General features: G+C 37.8%; 1 protein-coding gene across 2 annotated transcripts in view; it reads left to right on the top strand.

Annotated features, from left to right (window-relative positions):
• Nucleotides 1-20646, top strand: part of ABCC4 (ATP binding cassette subfamily C member 4 (PEL blood group)) — a 142924-nt gene that overhangs the window by 64881 nt on the left and 57397 nt on the right. For both annotated transcript variants that reach the window (XM_074535621.1, XM_014273652.3), the window contains exon 20: nt 12377-12456. In XM_074535621.1, coding sequence (XP_074391722.1) covers nt 12377-12456 — 80 coding nt within the window. The remainder of the gene's footprint in view (nt 1-12376; nt 12457-20646) is intronic.

Genomic DNA, 20646 nt, shown 5'->3' with positions numbered 1-20646 from the left:
ATTGATCCCAAATCAAGGTCTGTGCTTATGCTGTTTTGCAAAGAAGGAAACAAAAACACAAGATATTTTTCTGTCATTTGCTTTCATTATTATATGTGTATTTTTCCATTTTATTCATGCCTTATCTGAAATTTGATGTCTTTTTCAATGCAGAATAATGGCAAAGCTGTTGTTTTGAAAGAACCTTTCCCAAACTGTCTGGGGTCAGATTACGATCAGTTATTATTTGCAAAAATTTTGATGCATATTACAAAATAGAACTTGCTTCAGGTCCATGAGAGGATTTAATAGTGGTTTATGTATTATGTACCTATACTTGAGCCATAGGTATTTTTGTCAAAGTCTTTACATGGCTCCTCTAGTTGTCCTGTTTGTTACAGTCCTGGAACTTGTTTCATCCTAATATGTCTAATGTATTTTCAGCAGAAAATCTGCTGGTTTAAAAGAATGACAAAAACCATACTGTGGTAAAAATGGATGTCAGGAAAACAAAATCAATGTGTAAGTAAGAGAGCTGTTAAAATCCAGTGACAGACATATTTTAAGGAAAGAAAGAAAACTCTTACTGATAATTCCTTTACCTGAAATTTTAATTGGCCTTGTGAAGTCTTAAGACCCTGTGTGAATGAAATTAAGCAAACTAATCAGAGTATACTCTAAAGACTAATGAGACTCAACCATCTGTTTCCCCTGCAGTTCTATAGTTAGCAGAGTGAAATATGCTCCTTTAAGAGCAGTTTAAAGCAAGAACTGAAATCCCCTGAATTGTTTTCTAGAGACATCTCTTTCAATAGATATAAGTCTTCCCTTGTCTGTCAGAGTATAGCCTTGTGAATAGTCTGTATGTGTGCAGTGCCTGTGGTTGTTCAGTATGCCCTGGATGTGCTTTGCCTTCTTCCTTCAGGTGACACTGGCTTTTTGGCTTCCACAGTACTAGTTTGGGAACTGCTTCAGAACCTGATTTCTCCCTTGCTGTATTTCCCCTGTTTTTCAGTGTAAAACGCCCTTTCTGTTGGCTTTATGGCTTATGGGCTATTCCGGTATCTGACTGTTTTTGTCACTCTGCATTTCCAAAACATCAGTTCAGGCACTTTTCTGGTTTTAAGTGTTGCAATCACCTTGTGTTCACCTTCTGTTCTCAGTTGCTGTGTCCCCAACTCTTCCACACTTTCTAGCCTGTGTCTTGCTGTGTTGGGCTTTGTGTCTTGGTTGTGTGTGGGATGATGTGTACCTAGAGCTTATGCCCTGCCGTGGTGAAGGAGAATGGAAGAGCCAATGCTGAAGGAAGAGAGAGAAGAGGAAATAGGGAGTGGGTGTTCAGTGTATGAAGCTGAGGGTGAAGCAGAGGACACATGCAAACAGGGCAAAAATGCAAGTCAGTGTGTACACAAAACTCTCTCAATATCCAAACACCCCAGGTTTGGTGAGGTTTGGGACTGGAACTGCCAGCTTGTCTCTTGACAATTCCGTCTTGCAGCTGCTCCCCAGGGCCAGATGGAAGGAAATCTTTTCTTAATCTTACAGCCCCAATATACTGTGAAGGAGTCTAACAGGAATTGTTAAGAGGAGTATGACTTGGTTTGCACATTAGCCTTCCCCCCATGCAAGGCCTTTACTATTTCTGCACCTGGTAAATTGAGCTGTTGGCACATTCCAGTGTTTTTAATTCCCTCCCTCATAATTCTGCTTGTTTCTCTTTCATGCTTGCATCTTTGTAACTTCCTGCTCACTGTGCACTAAAGTTCATCTACATGCTGGCACTTTTTCATCTTAAAATCATCTCTCAAGATGCACCAGTGGCGTTGTAACCGCAGTACACTGACAGCAGTTAAACATATGGGTGGGGAAAACTCATTAATTCCATGACCCCTTTGTGTTCCTGTACTTTAAAACACAATCTTGTCCTGCAACTTTCTGTTCCAGCTTACTGCTCCATCTTCCCCTAGCTCCTTATTCCTTCTGTAGTCAATTTTGCTGGTTTCTCTTAACAGGCACAACAAACTCTTCAGGGCAGGGCACGCTGCTGGCTACGTGCTGGTCCAGCCTGCATCCCAGTGAGACTCTGCCTCCTGCCTCAGGTCCATTAATCCTCTTCTGGCTGTTTCTGACACGCAAACAACAAATGGCAAAGTTCTCAGGAGTCCCTTGTTGTGAGCAGCACTCCTCTGTTTTAGCCTGTTTATTTATTTAGGAATTCGTACTGCTGGACTGCTGTAAATCAGGGCTTCACAGTGTCTCTGATCTTAGCAAAACCAAAAGGGTTTGTAAATTGTATTCACTTCTGCTTGAATGATGGTTCAGTCAAGTAATTTTTTTCCTCCTTGATGTGTGTGAATTTTTTTCTGTGTTCATAGAGAAGTGAAAAAATGTTGCTGTTAAGATATTTGTCTTTTTTGAGTTTCTTAGAGTTAAGAAATTTTAAGTTTCTTATTTAAAAGCCATGAAAAAGAGGAAATTATAGGATTTTTTTCCTATTAAAAATATGTAATATTTCAGGTATATTTATACATAAACATTAAAGGTTCTTTGGTTTTGATATATGCACAACTAATGTTTTAGTGTGGTCAGCAGCTATTTCCCATTTAGCTGCTTATTTCTAGTATATTTTTTTTTTTGTTTCTGAGATGAAGCTTTCTAATAGTTGCCCAGTAGAGGAGTACAGTAGAGTCAAAGGCAGTGCAGTATTTTTAAAATGCTTATAATTTAACAATGTAATTATTAAAATGTCTTTCTTTTAATATAATCAATGAGATATACAGTAGAGCAGAGATCATATTTGGGTTTTTTTTCTCTTTTTTTTCCTCATTCTCACTGATTTCATTTATGTTAATTATAGTTTAGTCTGTAAAGAAGTTTACTTTATAGTGGTATTTTCTTCCCCAAGAAGCCAGTGGCCCAAGGAAATGCATTGTCAGACTATATGTATACTCTCTTGGACATCACTTCTGGAATAAACCTCTTGGGTTGTGATTGCCTTCAGTTTTCCTGAGACAAAAGATTTTTGTTTGTTTCTCAGGCAAGATTTCCAAGTGGAATTTGGTGCCAGCCACAAAACAGAAGAGTAGGTGAAGTCCCAAATTGAAGCAAAATATTTATTTTCATGGGGCACGAGGGTGTGGGGTGTGTCTTCTTTAACACAGAGCAAATATTCCAAGGGAATGCTTTGATTATTTGCACAGCAGACTAAGTGAGCTTTCTGACAGCTATACCAGAATATCTCTTGAGTTCTGTAGTAATGACCTTCCATGTGAGGCAGGAAAAAATCCATTGAAAATTAGTGTCATCCATTGAGCGCTCTGGATAGCCAAACCCATGTGTTTTTAATAATTTTTTTTATTCCCAGTGGCTTTTTTTTATAGTAGGAATAGTTACGAAGGAAAATGTGTTTTAGAATCATTACATATAACAGCATATAATGAATGAACTTTAGAGAGAATCCCTCCTTTCCAAACAATCGCATATTCCAGAAGAAGAGAGAAAGAAAAATAAATTGAAGCTGAAGAAAAATGAATGATCAAGCTGAAGGAACATGCCAAGCAACAGTGAGCAGTTTGCAGTCAGATGGAGATGTGAAATGCCTCTGCTGTTTGGCCTGTCCAGAGGCTTTATCCTCAGAATGGGTGGGTTAGGTAGAGGCCAGAAGTTTTGGCTGTCCCAAGACAGCCTCTATAGAATTCAGTCCCTATAGACTTCTAAACAGAAGAAACAGTACTATGGAATTTTCTTTCATGGTTCCAGAAAAAGGAAGAAGATGGATGGGGATCTGAATATATAAGATTGGTAAAAATGGTATATTATTTGTTTTTGGAGTGATAACCAGATAGCAGTGATAACCAGATAGCTGTTTCAGCTAAGATTTCAGGAGTCAAATGCTTTATGTTCAGTAATGTCCTATTTCTCCGTTGGTACTTTAGACTGGATTGATGATTGAGCCCCTCTAGCTTCAGCACCAATTAAAAAAAAGAGAGGGGGAAGAGAAAAGCATTGGAACATTAGAAATTAAGATGCTTATTATGAGAATTATCTTTAGGAGATAGAATGGGAAAAGCGACAAATATGAGCAGATTTGCAAGAGCTATGTGAGATCCACCTCAATATTTTCTGAAATGCAGTATTTAAAGCCTATTCTGAATCATGTCTTTATAGTACAAATAACATAGGAAAACTCCTTTTTGTTGTTATCAGGAAGGTGACATATATTGCCATTTTTATTTTAATTCTTGCAGTGATGTATATTTATATATATATAGCTCCCAAATATAAAAATAACTCTAATAGCATAAGGTCCTTTGAGTGTTTGAATGCACTGAGGAGGAAAGAATGAGGAAAGGAAAGAATGTAACCTCCTCTCATGTAAGTATTCCAGTAACAAAATACTCTTCAGATACTTCAGTCCATCCTGTTTGTAGTATTCTGTTTAAATGTTCTAAGTCCGTTTTCCAGCAAAAGAGCACTGGGGACATATTTTCAGCCCAAATTGGATTTGTAGGCTACACAAGTGCTCTTTTTAAGTGGGTGCATTTGTGGTTAAATATTTTAGCCAAGAATTAAATTCATAATTATGCTAGTAGAAAGTCATTATAAGACTACATTTTGTAGGTAATGTTTTGTGTTTCTGTTATACAGATGTTTTGCATTGTGGTGAGAAGTTGAAGTAGGTAACTTAATATATGAAAAAGAAGGTGAAGAAAAATCAATGGAGAACTTACTCAGTAGTGTGTAACTTGGCATCTTTTTAAAGGCCAGTTGATAAGAAGTTGCAAATGGTTACTTTGTTTGTTTGGTTTTTTTGTGGTTTGTTTTTTGTTCAGTTAGAGTTTGTCCCTTAAAAATGGGACTTAAAAGTCATGCTCCTTATGTTGAAGCATACAGCAGAAATTAAGTTCTGCTGCATTTTGGCAGTTCATTAGATTTGGTGGTGTCATTTTAGGTTGTGAGTTTTTTTGTTTCGGTATGTTTAAATGTAGATTTTTTTTTTTTGTTAAGCTGAGGATAACTTAAAATAGCTTCAGTGGATGAGTTTAAAATTAAACAGAGAGGATATCCAGAGATTAACTTCTAGAATGGTTAGAACTTTGTTCTGGCAATCTTCATCACAGGATTACATATTAGAAGTTTGATATTACTCCAGGGACTGGGGGGGTTGCAGGTGTCTGCTTCCAATGTCATTCTAATTATGAAGCAGAGATGTAGTTTTGTACTCAGATTCTAGCATAAGACTTTTATATATTGCTAGAAGTTTGTACTCTTAGATGATTTTAAATCTTCCTTTCACAATCAATTACAGAGTATGATTACAGGGATCAATAGTTAGAAAATTGCTGATGAATGTATTATCCCAGCGCTAGCACACTTTTTTAAGTGAGATCACTTTGTTAGCAAATATAGTACAGCACCAAGTTAAAATCTCTTTTAAAAATGCTGTTATATCTGGAATTGTAACCAACTTAGTTAATGGGTAATGAGATACAATCAGGAAGGCATTTAGGATGCAGAAGGTATGTTGAGATTTGCCAAGAAAGCAATTTCAGAAAGAAGGAAAGTTACACTTCCTCCACACAGTCAAGGTTTTTCCTTTGTGTGCTTCTGTTCTTAGTGGAGACTTCAGATGTAATTTCTGCATTGTATCTTATGTGAGGATGCTTTGGCTGGTGATAACAGATGTTAATACACATTCTCTTCTAAGTACACCCAGGAAAAAGAACAAATCAACTGCACCACATAAATTACCAAAGAGAAAAAAAATTGCATACAGCAATGTTGGTTTGCCACAGCAGGGTAATTCCAATCAATGGTATGTATGAACTAGGAAGCTCCAGAAACAACTGTGCAGTTAGGATCAGTGTATTCATACTAGGTAATGTAGATGTCTCCATCAGCAGTAAAAATAAAAATTCATTTCCAAAGAAGCCTGTTTTTCATTCTTATCTTTATCATAGTTATTCTTCTTCCTTTAAATCCTACACTTAAAAATAAGATCAAACACAGTGTTTGCGTTTTCTTCTCGTTTCCTAACTGTTTTCTTGTTTGACAGCATTTGTGTAAAAAGTCCTTTTCAAGTAGTAAATTAATTTGGATAGAAGGCTTCCCACCTGAATTCATTACATGCTGGCAGTTTAGATAAATGGATATTATGGTCTCAGCATATTTCGGCCCAGCACCACTGTGCCTATTTGCAAATGTCTAAGAAAGTGATAATATTCCTATCAGTTTCAGACTGCTAAAGAAAAAAAATGGAGTAAAATTTCTTATTTATATTTATAGGATGCCTGTGGGGAAGACAGCAATGCTTATATATGGCAGTTTGTGTGGACATGTGGTGCTAAACATATATTAAAAAAAGATAACAGACCTTTAGACGTTTCTTTGTAGAAATATGGAAGAAAAGCCAGAGTAGATCAGTAATTGACAGTTATGCAGGAGATGCATTTCCAGATTTCTTTCTGAAGAAATATTTCACAAACTTACAATTCCTTTCAAAGTCGGTAATCCATCTTTAATTATTTTGTTGATTTCATAGTTGTATTTTACAAGGTTGATGTAATGTCTGCTTCCTGCCAACATTTGATACAGACAATCCACTTTGTCATTGCTTTGATGAAACGGCAGGCTGCTTGTAGTTGCAGTACTTTTTTTTTTCAGGGTGTGTGTGTTTGTGTGTGTGGACTGAGCATGGGTAAAGGCTTATCAGTTGCTGAATGCCACAGCTTAACAGCAAGATCTGTGGGGAGCTGCCAGTTTGTACCACGGACAGAATGGGGAGCGTGTTCAGTGCAGTTCAGTGGACGGGTGTTTACATGTACCCAGTTCTGTACAGCTGTTTCTTATATTTGTACTTTTTGAGTGTGCCTTTATTGCCACACATACATTATTTTGCTACCAGGTGTCCATTTAAAAGGGCTTTGGAGTTCCAGGCTGTAATTGGGACTGTTGGAGTGCACGATTCCTCTCTTTGGGGTCAGGAAGCCCACGCTGTGCCGTGGATGTTGCAGTGGTGGCACCCAGCTACCCTGGTGTCAGAGGGATGGGGGACATGAGGGGCTTCTGCTCACTCAGCAAAGTCAGTGGCTGCACAGAATGTGCATTGGGATTGTCTGACATGGATCCATCCAAAGGTTATCTCCTTTGCAAGCATCTCCTTGGCATGACATAGCTTCAAGCAAGTGTGCAATCCTAGCTGGGGTTGTTTAGGTTTAGTTACACATAAATGACTAAGTAGCTTCTTGAATCTATTAGCACTACAGGTTGTCTTTAGACAGGTTCCTGTGAGTTAACAGCAAGGAGAGGAAGAGAATGTAACTTTATCTCCATGGAAGCTGGGCAGTGAGGGTGTTCTGGCTTCAGAGTAGCTTAAGCGATTTTAAATATTTTTTCCCCCTGGTGAATGCAGCACATGGATAGAGATATTTAGGCCAATTGCAATGAAGGAGTTTAGGTTACTATGCAAAGCAGTATTTATTAATAACATTTGCATATTGAAATAAAAAGTGTGATGCAATTAATATTGCCTGCACTGAGGATTAGCCTGATCTCTGAGGGGAAAAACATTCCAAGACTGCACACCCGTGCACACACACACACACACACGCACATTCAAGTGGCAAAATCTTTCTCTCTGCAGAGGGCCCTTTTCTTAAACCCTTCTTCTATTCCAAAGAGGCAAGTCAGTGAAGTAGAGAAGTAGTGACAAAGTATTTCTGCAATGTGTGATGAAGCAAGTGGGTATAAAGGTTTTGTAAACTCATTGCAAGGTATAGAAAATCAATGTGCCTACTCTATTGTATTACACAGAGGTATTTCAGTGAATGCCCTGGCCAACAAAGTACACTAGAAGTGCCAAATACATTTAGAAATAATGTACTCTTGCTCTTAGGGTCGTTGGAATTCAGGTTGCGCAACATTGAATACTGTGGATGGCATTTGGCTATTCCAGTGGAGGATCCTAGTTTCTTGTTTAAAAAAAAAAAAAAGAATCCTTTTCTGGTGTTTACATCTTGAGTGTTGATTCAGTTTGGATTATATTTCTTTCATGATGAAGTATGTATAAACATTTTAAAAAGGTGTGGCACAGTCAAGTGTTTTCATTATTTGTGTGATAGGTTTGAACATCTATTCCAAAGTATCAGTAGGCACCTGCAGAAGCAAAAGTGGATTTGTAGCACCTGAACACATTCCGATTCGTGCAATTAAAGCAGTTTACAGAGCAAGGAAGAAAAGAATATCACATACTGAGGTTAGATGTCTTTTTCACAGAGGACAAAAGAGTTTTGATTCTTTCACTTCAAGTTTAGCCTAACTATTGTGCAGGGGAGGAGGTTTAATGCGTCATTGTTTAACTTTGATACTGCCAAGTATTTGACCATTAAATAGTCTGAAATGTGTACATAGCACTTTGGTGACAGACCCTTATTTAACAGTGATTAATTGGCTTTGAATAGTTATTTAATTACTTTGGAAGAAATCTAACAACAGTGTGTGTTCTGATTAAATTATTTGATGTAAAAACAAACATAAGACAGCTGAAGAGAGCACGTCCCCTTTTGCAGCTTGCTACTCACACTACACACTGCAAGGCAGCCTGAGTGATTGAAGTAGCAGATACTATTCACCAGTGTGGATGCTGTTGTAACATTGGCATATTTAATCCTTGATTTCTTAAAATACTTTTTTTGTTTGTGGTTTGATGAAATTTGACTTAGAAATTTTAGATGTAGTATTTTCTTTTTGCTTTTGTAGCACCTTGCTGGGATAAGTAAAGGATGTAGGTATTAAAGGAGCTTAAATTTTTTTGTGAATTGGATATACTAGACTGATCTAAGAATTATTGTTTCTTGGTATGTATACGTATCTCAGAGATGCTTACTTAAGGAGTTTGGGGTTTTTGGAAATATGAACTATGGTGGCAAGGTTATGCTGATAATCTGTAAGTTTAGGAAAGAAGCGTTTAGAGCTTTTGGAGATAAAATATAATTTTCAGGGTGTGGGGGCAGGTAAGTTATGCAGCTCCTGCCCTTCTTGAACAGCAGGTGCAGCAGTTTTCCATAGTCTGAAGAAGCATTCTCAAAAGTTACGTTTGCACATTCTGGAAGAATCTGTAGTCATAACTGTAAGCATTTTGAGTCCTGACTCCAAATAGGTACTTTAACTTTTAAATCTGGAATGTTTTCTCTTGCATGCTTAATTCTGCATAAGCAAGTCACTGTTTTATTTTGCTTCCAGTAAGTGGAAATAGTTGTTTCTTCATACCTTGTGAAATAAACCTCTTGTGCTTGTAGACATCCTTATAAATGAAGCAATTGCTTTGAATGCAATACTGTAATGGCTGTGGGGCATCTTGTGGATAATTCCAAAGCATAACACTTCTGCTTGAAGGTGCATTGCTGTCCCTGCCACATGGTGAAAGAAGTTGCTTTAGTGAGTTACTGTACCTTCTTCTGTGTAGGACATGCAGTATAAAGTGCCGGTTTAGTTACATCCATGTGAACAGGATCTGAAATGCATCTCCAGACTTGTATTTTCTCTTCTGCTGTCTCTGAGGTAGTAGAATTGCAAACAGCAGTGACAAAAATAAAGCTAAGGCTTGTGGGTTTGTTACTTTCCTTTAGCTGTAGAAAAGCATTAATGGTCACCAGATAAACAGGACAGCGGGGAGATACAGACCTCTTGGCAATAAGCAAAAGATTTTCCTGGTCTTAATGACTTCAGGTGTCATTTTGCAGAATTTCTATGTGCTAACACTAAATAGACTAATTTTTCAGTAATTTGAGAACTCAAAAACAGTGAATCTCTGCTATCAGAGATTCACTTTAATGTTTATTTGGGAAGCAACTGATTCATATTGCCACTGTTTAATTGTATTAGGTGGACTGTGAAAGGTTCCAGTTTTCAGGGTTTGTCTTTTTCATATACCATTTCTTTTGCTCACTCAAATTTTAGTCAGTGTCATTTTACAGAATTGCTGTATTTACATTTTAAAGAGGATTAGGCAGATTAAAAGATGTTTTCATGTTTTGTTGATAACATCAGATTAATTTCCACTTTCCTAGTGGCAGCTCACAGAACTGTCAAAACAGAGGCTGTAGAAACATTGTTATACTTAACAATTCCATAAGGCAGATGCAAAAAAATGCAGTTTTGGCAATTAGCAGCGTGATTACCTCTGGGAACTGGAGGGGTTGGTGGTAACATGGAAGAGACAGTGAAACCAAGGATTGCTGGGGACAGCCTGGCTGAGGTGAGTTTTCTGTCATGACCACATTGTTCAGAGAACTTCACAGGAAGAGGAGGAGAGCCACAGCCACTCTGAATGTGCAGGCATTGCTCTGTGGCTGGAGGTGCCAGCCTGGGGCTGCCCTTGCTGTGGCCATGGAAGAGGAGCCAGCCTGAGTGACCCTGCTGCCTCCTGGCAGTGGCACGTGGGGTGTAATGCCTTCTTATAGAAGTCTGAAACCACTACAAGTAAAACTTACTTGGGGTTAAAAGGCAAAAAGCTGATTCTTAGGCTGAATTAAGGTGGGGTTTGCTCTCTGTGGGAACAATCCTTTGCCCTTGTGTGCAGCTCCTCATTGGTGGGTCTCACAGCTTTTCATGGAGGGTCTTAGCATTGTCACCTCTCCTTGCTGTGCTCCTTGCTCTGTAAAATAAAGTGAAGTCACTCAGAAGACAGGCGACAAAGCTGTGAACAGATTTCTAATACCCTGAGCCCAATCTGTTATTTCACCTAGTTTTCCTTATCTACCCTTCCTGGACATGCAGCTAAGGGAACCTCTGTCAACAGGAAGCATTTAACCTCTTCAAATGATTTTCTTTTTGCCAGTGAAGACTTGGTTTATTTGAAAATAACCCAGAATGTGATGTTTAAGGATATTAAGAAGCCTTAGTGTCAGCATGCATGCAGCATCTGCTTGATCACTCTTCTGTGACCAGTCTCCATGAAAGAAAATCATGGCAAAAAGGGAGTTTTTTTTTTAATTGCCTTGGATTTTCTTCTGATGTATCTACCCTGATACAAATAAAAGGGAACATCCCCACATGCTATTCCTAGTAGAAAAAGATGAAAGAGATTTTTCTGAATCTTGTGCTGCTGTACACTCTTCCTCTCAGTGTGCAAAGCCAAAAAACAGGATGAATTCAGCTGTTGGCTGCCTGCAGTAAACTGCCTTGGGTAGAGAAGTATTGCAGAACAAGCTCTTTGCCACCAGTATCCCTCTTCACAGTCATGCCCCAGACCTGAGGAGAAAATGTTTTCTGTATTGTTTGGTGTGGAACAGAAATTCCCTTAAAAAAGAAATGAATGAAAAAGAGCTGCGAGCAGAGAACTAGCATGATGGTTGCTACAGAAGTTCCTTCAGTATCTCTTATCTCTAAATGACGTCGCCAGGGCACTGTGTGGAAACTTTAAACTTGCTTTCAGTTTAATGAGCTCCTTTGAAAGGAAGAAAAAAAAGTCTTTTGTTGCCAGTGCAGTGAATATGTTTGTACCAGTTAAAATATAATTGAATCAAGATATATGCAGATAACAAAGCAATGTGAATGCATGTATGGGCATCACACACCTTAGAAATAGCCAGATTCCCACCCCTGGTTTCGTTTCTTTCCTGGTGAGTAGAGATACTGATTAATAGAGAAAGATACTAATCCACTTATGGGTGGCAGCTCTGTGACTTTAATTATGAAAGAAGTCTTGATATAACTGACTTTTTTCAGTCAAGTAGAACTTGGGAAAATAGAGAAATGTAAATGCTTCACTGACAGCAGATTAAAAATCGTTTTATTAGCTTAAATAAAGATCAGTATTGTCAAGGTTTTCAATAAGTGTAAATGTAAGGCTGCATGAATGCAAATCTATCTCAGATTTTATTTTAGAAACGCCTGCAATTTGAATCCATGTATAATGCTGAGGGGTGAGAACAGAAATGCTAAAAAAGATCAGTTAGATCAGCTATGATCTATCTAAGACATGCATGCACTAGTGAGTTTCAGTCAAGGATAGGAGCAGATTCCAGCTGATGTTGCTTGATGAAACTTGCATTAAGTTGTCTGACCTGTAAACCTTTACCTGCCCATGTTAAGCATATAAAGCATGTCTGTTTCACCTGTTAAAATCTGTTGAAATATTATCTTCAAAGCCCATTTAAATTTTTTTTTTCTAGCTGTTGAAGTGAAGGTTTTATATTTGGGTAGAAGGCATTTGTAAAAAAATTCTTCTTCAAAATATGTTGCAGGAGACTCCCTTCATAGAGGTTTCCAAAAATGACTTTTTATTTTTAAAGTCCAGCTGTTTCCTTTAAATTGTTTTTGAAGTGGTAAAACATGAATCTATTCAGGAATTATATTTACTTCCCTTTTGTTTTTCTTCTCGACCCTGTTTCTATAGGAAGAATCTTAAATCGTTTCTCCAAAGATATTGGCCACTTGGATGACTTGCTTCCATTGACCTTCTTGGACTTTGTGCAGGTAATTCAGTCAGAGACTTCTGCACTGCATTTTGCATTTAGATTCCTGTGTGCTTTGCTGAAGATCAGCTATTTGTCACAGATGTAGCTGAGTCGAAGGAAAGCACTTGTTTGTGAAAGAAAGGTGCGGTTGAAATTTAACGTGTCAGTAAAAAGCTAACATGAGTAATAACTGCTAGGTAGGAGTGGCTATACACAGCTTGCTATTATGTCAAGATTTCAGCTCATAGCAGCTACATGCTTGGTAAATTGCTCCTGATTTCCCTCCAAGCAATCTGGCAAGCTCATTGCTGTTATAAGAAATATGTCCATAGTAAAGAAACAATCAGCTCACATGAAAAGATAGCACAGATTAACCTAATTACATGTCTACTTCCACAAAGAATCAAATGCTTACCACACCATTTCGGATTAAAATAGGTGTGGCTATTTACAAAGAAAAGATTAGTAGTAATAGGGTGAATATAATAGCCTTAATAGGAACAAGTGAAATAAGTTGCTGCAGAAAAGAAAGATGGACAAAGCATTGAGATTTTGATAATGATGAAATGATAAAGGATTATACATGACATCAAGGTAATTTTTTCTGTTGCAGTTGCTATTAATCTTTCTCATAAAAAATTGCAGGAGGATAAATCTGAAAAAGAATGATCGCACTGTATGAAAATAACATGAATCACAGAATACAGAGAATTGTGGAGGCTAGATAAAAAAAGACTTAGTGGATTATCTGGATCCACTTAGTGGATCACACCTGTCATGCTGAGGTCAGGAATGTTTCTTAAGGTGCTATTGCTAGTTTTGCTTTGTCTCTTAAAGATAACTTATTCAGGATCCCAACCCTGTTTTGACTTCAAAATTAACCAAAGACATTTCAGGTTGAACAATTTAATCATATTGTTCTTGCTGAACTCTTGAAAATACAAAAAGAAATTATTCCAAGGAGTAGAAACACCTACTAAGATAAAGTGTTTTTTGTAGTTTAGTGAAGTAGCTGAAATTGAGGTGCATGTTTTGTTTTTCAGATTTTTACAGTGCCACTTTAAAGTGTCGTTTTGGGGAAGAAAGGAACGTGGTGTATTTTACCTATCAATTACAGTAATGGGGGGTTTTTTGTGAGTTAGGGAGTTGCTTACAGTGAATATTAGGATTTTAATTCATGGTCACTTAATTTAATGTAATATTAATTAATTTAAATTCTTCTTGAAAGTGTAATATGTTTTTTCTATAAAAACAATTTTTTGCTATTTCTAGAGATTCTCAGTCTTCTTCATTCTCATTAACTGTCTTATTAGACAGAATATCTTTATTTCAGCTGGCTTGAAACTATACGTATGTGCCTTTCTTTTGGACTGGAAGTTCAGTTTGTCCTGCAGTCCTTATCCTCGTCTCTTAGCATAAGGTTTGCATCCACAAAGTCAAACCCGTCTGTCCTGCCCAGTGTGCTGCTTGTCCATTGGGCCAGAGGTGTTTACATGTGCATCAGCGTGTCCCCTTTACAGCAGACTGCACTGTGTGTGTGTTCACACTGTACTGCTCATGGCCAGAGCATCCTCTGGGTCCTGTGATCCTGAGATAAAATGATTAACCATTTTCTTCAGTTCTGCGCATTTACAATAGTAATGTGAGGGTTGTGTTGCAAGACAACATGGTGGTTTTATAGCAAGAAGCTGAGTGGGTGTTTTGCACGCCCTGGCATGTGGTTTAAAGGCATGTGGGGTTGTCTGAGGATGCAGAATTTGCTGGGAAAATGTTACAGAAGTCTGCAAAAGCAGAGGGAGCCACAATTGGTGTGATCTTGTCCATACTTCCTTTTGGGAGCAGACCCCGAAGCAAACTGTCTTGAGAATTGCAGTGTCTTACTTTTGACAGAACAAACTGATCTGCTTCAAAAGAAGGCTGAGAGAGTGTCTACCCTGTGAGCATGGCACATGGTACAGAGTGTACAGAGAGAAACATCTACCAGCACACTGGAAAACCTAGTCAGTGACCAATGTATAGATCCTTCAGGCAGTGTGTGCTTTCCAAAACTGAGCTGGTCTGGAATGAAACAGTGAAGGCTGCTTCTCTAGATGTGATTGTTTTCTTCTTTCAGGCTCCTACTGTAAACCACATTTGGTAAACATTTTCCTTCATCTTGATTAATTTATGTGGAGTTTTTTTTAATTGGCTATTGAATTATTTTTCAAATTCTGGAGTTTGTTTTTTAAGTGAAAAGTTTCTGTTTCCAAAAAACAAAGTAGATTTTACAAGTCCAGTAGAGTATTGAAAAGACACTGTGGTTCAAAGCTTGCCTTCTCTATTTGGCAGAAATAGAGAAAATTTAGGATCTTAGTGTTGATTAATAATGCACTGCTATCCATAAGACAAAACCACTTTCTTCTTGGCAGTTTTTCTAAAATTTACTCTTCTTGATCAGCAGGCTTCTTGCTTAGTGGTTGTTTTGGAAATTCAAGAGCAAATATGTATTTATTTCTGCTGAAGCAGAGATTTTTACAAAGGATAAATGCTATCAATAATGATAGAGATCTTTTGTCACTTGTTTTGTTTGCAGGTGTCTTTTATAACACTTCTCATAATCCCTTCAGGAAGAAATATTTTCTCCTTTCTAAAAACAGTATTAGCTGGATATAAAAGCCCTGATCCCTGCCATTATTGTTGATTCTTTGAGAGACATTTCCCAACATTCATTGTTTAAATGGTTGTCAGGAGGAATCAAGTGAAACTTAATAAACAATGCAGTAACTGGTTCATCTTACTTTGTGTGTAGAAGCTTTTCTTGAGCGGATTTGCATTGAAGAAGTGGTTGTTTTTCAGAGTTATTGCTGGGATCATTGTGGAGCATTCCAGCCTTTTACTGTATTGGCAAGTGAGTGTGTAATTTCAGCACAAATAAATACAATTTATTTTGTGATTGGACACACAATCACAATTTACAGTGATTGGACACTCAAAAGCTACAGTATGAGCCAATTAAATACCGATAAATAAATAATTAACTGCCACCTTCTAGTTTCAAGAATTTTGTCATTATACAAAATACAGATGTTTAAGCAGTGTTAAAAATTGATAATATTCTTTTTGGAGTAGGTAATAAGATTTATACACTGCACTACAGCCATAATGAGCATTATTAGTCTAGACAGCTAAACTGGATAAAAATTAATTCTTTGAACAGGAAGAGTTTAATTTTTTACCTTTTCCATTGAGTTAAGGAAAATAAAGACTCTCTTCCAGACAGTGAATAGTCTCTGTACCTTTGTGGTTAATGCAAAGTTGAAAGTTATGTGGCAAGCACAAAATGCATCATGAATCTTGTGTTTTCTTTTGAAAATCTGGTTAGATTTTATAAAAATAACTTTGCAATATCTCCCAAAGTGGCTACTCACATTTCATTTAAATTTTTCTGCCTTCTTTTCATTCTTTGGTTTGAAGTGCACCAAAATATAGCATACCTGTCTTGAGAGATTGAAGGTAAGAGAAGCAGTCCTCACTGGAAGGCAGTAATTTTTTTCTTCTTATGAATTTTAACAGCATATGAGGCATCTCATGTTAGTGCAGCTGACTGTGTTTTGTGGAAATTACTGCTGTATCCACAAGGTTTATGAATTAAAAATAAGTCTCTTTTATGAGAACATGTTTATGGCTATGTTTGACTCCATGGCTGGAACAGAACACTGTGGGTAGATGTGAATTAGAAAAATTGAGAAGAAACCAAAGGTTAAGTTAGGTGTTTCAGCTAAAATATCTTTATTGGTATGTTTAGAGTCCAGGTTGAAGCTCATTTAAGTAAAAATATCCTTTAAAATCTGCAGTCTAATCCTGAGTCTTTCTTCTGTAATGGATTCTGGCTGATCATAAGGTTCTGTACCAGTTCTTCTGAAAAAGTAAACTAGAAAGTACTTCTGTGTTCAGCATGGCACTACTGTTATTTCTACTAAATATGGCATAAAATTTGTTTGTAAAATCAAGTAGTAATCAATGTTGTAGGTTGACTAAGATAGTCAAAAAGCTGAATTAACTTGTTTGGTGAAGATGGTGGGATTTTGGCTTTTTTTTTGGTGAGCTTACATATTTTTAATTATTGTTATCCTCTTTAGCCTTTGTCTGTCTGCATCTCGTTCTCTTTTTCTTAACTGGAGTTACGTGGTTTTGGCAGCTCCTCTCCAGCTAAGTTATCTCATCAGGTAAAGGACAACTTGTGTGAAGGCCATTACAGTACTTTAAAACTTTCTAAGAGGATCTAAACACCTACTTTATTTAGATATAAATGTCCTGCCTTAACCTCTGTGGGAGTATGAGGTTCTGTGGATGTGGACTTCACTGTTAGGTGCAGGGTCTGTAGTGTAAAATCAGAGGCTCACAGGATGCTTAGGGTTGGAGAGGAGCTCAAAGACCATCCAGTTCCAAACCCCCTGCCAGGGACAGGGACAGGGACAGGGACAGGGACAGGGACACCTTTTACTAGACCAGGCTGCTCAAAGCCTCATCCAACCTGGCCTTGAACACTTCCAAGGATGGGGCATCCACAGCTTCTCTGGACAATGTTTAGCTCAATGCAGCACTAATAAAACACAATGCACTAATTGGAGAAAAGATCAGCCAAGAAATAGAATAAATTTTTGAGGGGGTATTAGGAATTGAAATTAATGAGAGGGTATTAGGAGTTAAGCATCCTATATATTTAATAGTGGTTTATGCACATTAGTCCAGATATTGCTAAGTGGCCAGTCTTTTGGATGCTGTCATTTTGAGACCTCATCAAAGGCTGAATCATATTCTGACACAAGATAGATTTGCAGAGGCTTAACATCTTTAAACTCTGATCTCAGACTTTGCCAGATGAGTACCCAAACTGATAAACTACTGCTTGGAAATTATGTCTGTAAACTGATTGAGTACATAGGACAGTGAAATATATTTTGGACTTCCTGTTGGTTTTGTAAATTATTCTGGTAAATTTTAAAGGTATGATTTTCTCTGTAGTTTCTTGCCCTTGTAATTTTTCAGTGATCTTATTACTTGTTAACAGAGTTGATTTTCTGCTTTAGTTTCAAGTGAATTTGAGTAATTAATGTGATGGCCCCTTCATTTTGATTTCTTACCCTATGTTAGATTGAGGGGAGGGGTAAAAAAATCATGATCTGTTTTGTTTCTGGAGAACACTGTGAACATGTGAACTATCTGCAGCTGCCCTTGAAAAAGGGCAGTGATTTATTGAGGAAAACTGAATTGCAAAACCTTTTTCCTCCCCAAAATCAACAGCTTGACTGAGTTTAAATAACTGACTTTTCATATCCTTTCATCACACACAAAGACCTAATCCTGAGACTACTTGAGCCACCAATGTAGGCTGTGGCTGAGACCACCACTGAATGTGCCATTCCCTTCTCACTACACACAAAACACATTGACTGCAGCTTTATGGAGTGAAAATAGTGAAGAAAAGGAAAATGTGAAGGAGGTGTCCACAGTCATTTCTTAAAAAAAGAAAAGAGAAAGGGGGGAAGAAAAAGCTGCTGCATCTGGATATTAGGAACAAAAAGTGCCTCAGACTGGAATAATAGCTTGGGTCACTTGCTTTCGTATGTGCACAAGAGTGGAACTGCCGTTCCTTGTTTCAGTACCACTGACCCCTGCATTTTATTGTGTGAGGATGTCAGGGAAAGTGTGTAGAAGGAATTTGAGGATCTTTTAGTTTAACAATGACGTTATTTTGTGCTCTCTGTGCGAGGTGGGATTCCTGAGGAGTTTGTTGCGTTGTTGTTTCCAGTTTAGCTGAGTTTAGTCTGTATGCATGTGTGAGTTTTGAGAGGCATTTTTATTCATTAAAGAATAATTCTTTCTGTGTGTTTGTATGTGTGTATTCAAAATATAGTCAGCAGTGTGTTGTCCCCTCAGCAGTGGGATCTGTGTTAAATGTCAGTATACTCTGCTGAGCCTGGTGCAATGTGCAGACCTGTGAGTACCTTGGATGCTTTTAGCTTCCCTTCTGCTGAATAATGGTAGTTTTGCTGTGCTAAGGTTTAGATGAAAAATAAATAAAGAAACACAAAACAGTTGCCTGGTAACACTTGACAACTGAAACCTTACAAGACTTTTTCTTGCTGTACCTTCCCAAGATGCATATTAAGGGCATCTAGTTACTGCACAATGAAAGACCAGTTAAAACCTAAGAAAAAAGTAATAGGGGTATATATTTTTTCATTGGTAACTTTTGAGCTCTACTTTCAGAAAAGGTTAAAATTATCATTGCAATAAGATCCTATATTTTTTTTTAATTAACCCCGCTGTCTTGTTAAAAACAAGCAAGCAAACAAATGAAGGGGATGGGAAGTAGTGCAGGAAGAAGAGGCTTGGGCTGCATTTGTGTCCCCAAGACCAACATGCAGAAGCTGTGAGTTTAGCACAGACACTTGTCTAAATAATGCAGTTTTTTATTGACCTTTTCTTCTCTGTCCTTGAATGTCTTGATTGTTAAATCTTGGTAGCCAATTAGTCTTCTTGATGGTGACCAGCAGTGGGAGATAATCTATGCCAAAGCTATTGCTGTTCTTTATTTTGTACCTGTCATCACATTCCTTTGAATGGAAGGGTGAGTATCTTGCATCCTGCAGACTGAATATTTACTCAGATTGGTGGTGTGTGTACAGAATAAAATATGTGAAATCTGGAGTCACTGCTAGTGGGTGAATTCCTGTTATATATGGACCTCAGTTTTCCAGGGAAAGCTGTGGTCTGTTCTCACTATAGTGGCTATGTATCCCCAGCCTATGCCTTTGCCTCACCCCTTCCTTTTTTTTTTTTTAATTTTTTCTCCTACTTATGTTCATTTGTAGAATTTTTTTAATAATAGACATGCATTCAATTGTCAGCACATTAGTGTCGAGGCAGCAGAGATCACTACTGTAACAAAACTAATTTGTGTAGGAACATAATGTAAATGCTTTAATATTTTATGGTGTTTATTTACATGGTATTAATAAAATTTGAAAGTGCAACACTTTATCTGACACGAGAAGGAAGGTAAAATAATACTGAACATGTGGTGTCATTACCTTCTTGTCCTCTTGCCTCCTTTACTGCTTTTCTTGTTTTTCTCAACTCATTTCCTTTTGGTTTTTGCACTTCTGCATTTATGTGGTAAAAATAGGTCAAAGTTTTGTACTGGGCTCCTTTCATTTTCTCATTTTTGGAATACAAGTGGTTTGAATATAGTGCTCTGAAAAATAGTTTTCAATTAGTGGAATTCTGTCTTTTTCTAGAGCATTGTGAGGTGCAGTCTTTGTCCTAATTTCTCTAACATTTGAGCAGATTGAGGTTTAGTGTTACTTGTTCTTGCAGTATTTTGATAGTTAGAACCTGTAAATACAAAATTACAGTCAGGTTTAAATAATCACTTCTCCAAGTGGGCTTCTGTGTTTTCTTTATCAGATTGCTTTCTGTCGGGTTTTTCTGGTCTGTTTGAAGGGCCTGGAAAGGCCTGGAGTGGCCTTGGGACAGCCCGCGTATCGAAGGATGAGAAGAGGCTTCAGTTCTTCTTTCGGTTTTTATGTTTATTAATTGTTTATCTAAAAGATGTTCTTTCAGCCCGACAGAGGTCTGCTCAGCAGTCAGCCATGAGCACACTGTGCCGCTCTCCGTAAAGCCACCTATCTTTATACCCATTGTTACGTGTACAATATTTATCATTTTTCCCCAATACCATTTATTCTTATTACTCGGTGCACTTTCAGTAATAACCAATCCAAAAGTGCCACCATCACCAAAGAAGATGGAGGAGAAGAAGAAGAAGAAGAAGGACAGGACACACCCCAAGTCCTCCATCTTACTTCTCTAAACCCCCCTGTACATAAATCCTAAACCCTGTGTCTCACCCTCTAATTAACTAATCCCTTCACCATTCACCCTGGTGAAGCCCTCATCCTTGTCGTCTCCTGTGTAGGACCAAAGTCCAGCCACCAGACACTTCTGGCAACATTCCAGGACTCCCGGGCCCCCCAAGGGTGGTCTCGGTGGCCCGGCACCTCAGGACTGAGATCCTGAGATCCGACAGCTTTCTATATATTTTCAGATAATAGAAAGCAGGATAGTTGTGTGGCAGTCCCAGTGATGTTCCCCCTGCTCTGTGTGGTTTGGAAATTTCCCCACTTTGGTTAAGGTGGAATTTGTAAAAGTTGCAGAAAGAGAT

Source organism: Zonotrichia albicollis, chromosome 2 (genome assembly GCF_047830755.1).
Source record: "Zonotrichia albicollis isolate bZonAlb1 chromosome 2, bZonAlb1.hap1, whole genome shotgun sequence".
Lineage (NCBI taxonomy): Eukaryota > Metazoa > Chordata > Aves > Passeriformes > Passerellidae > Zonotrichia > Zonotrichia albicollis.
Note: the sequence above shows the minus strand (reverse complement) of the source record. Positions and strands in the feature narration are given on the sequence as shown.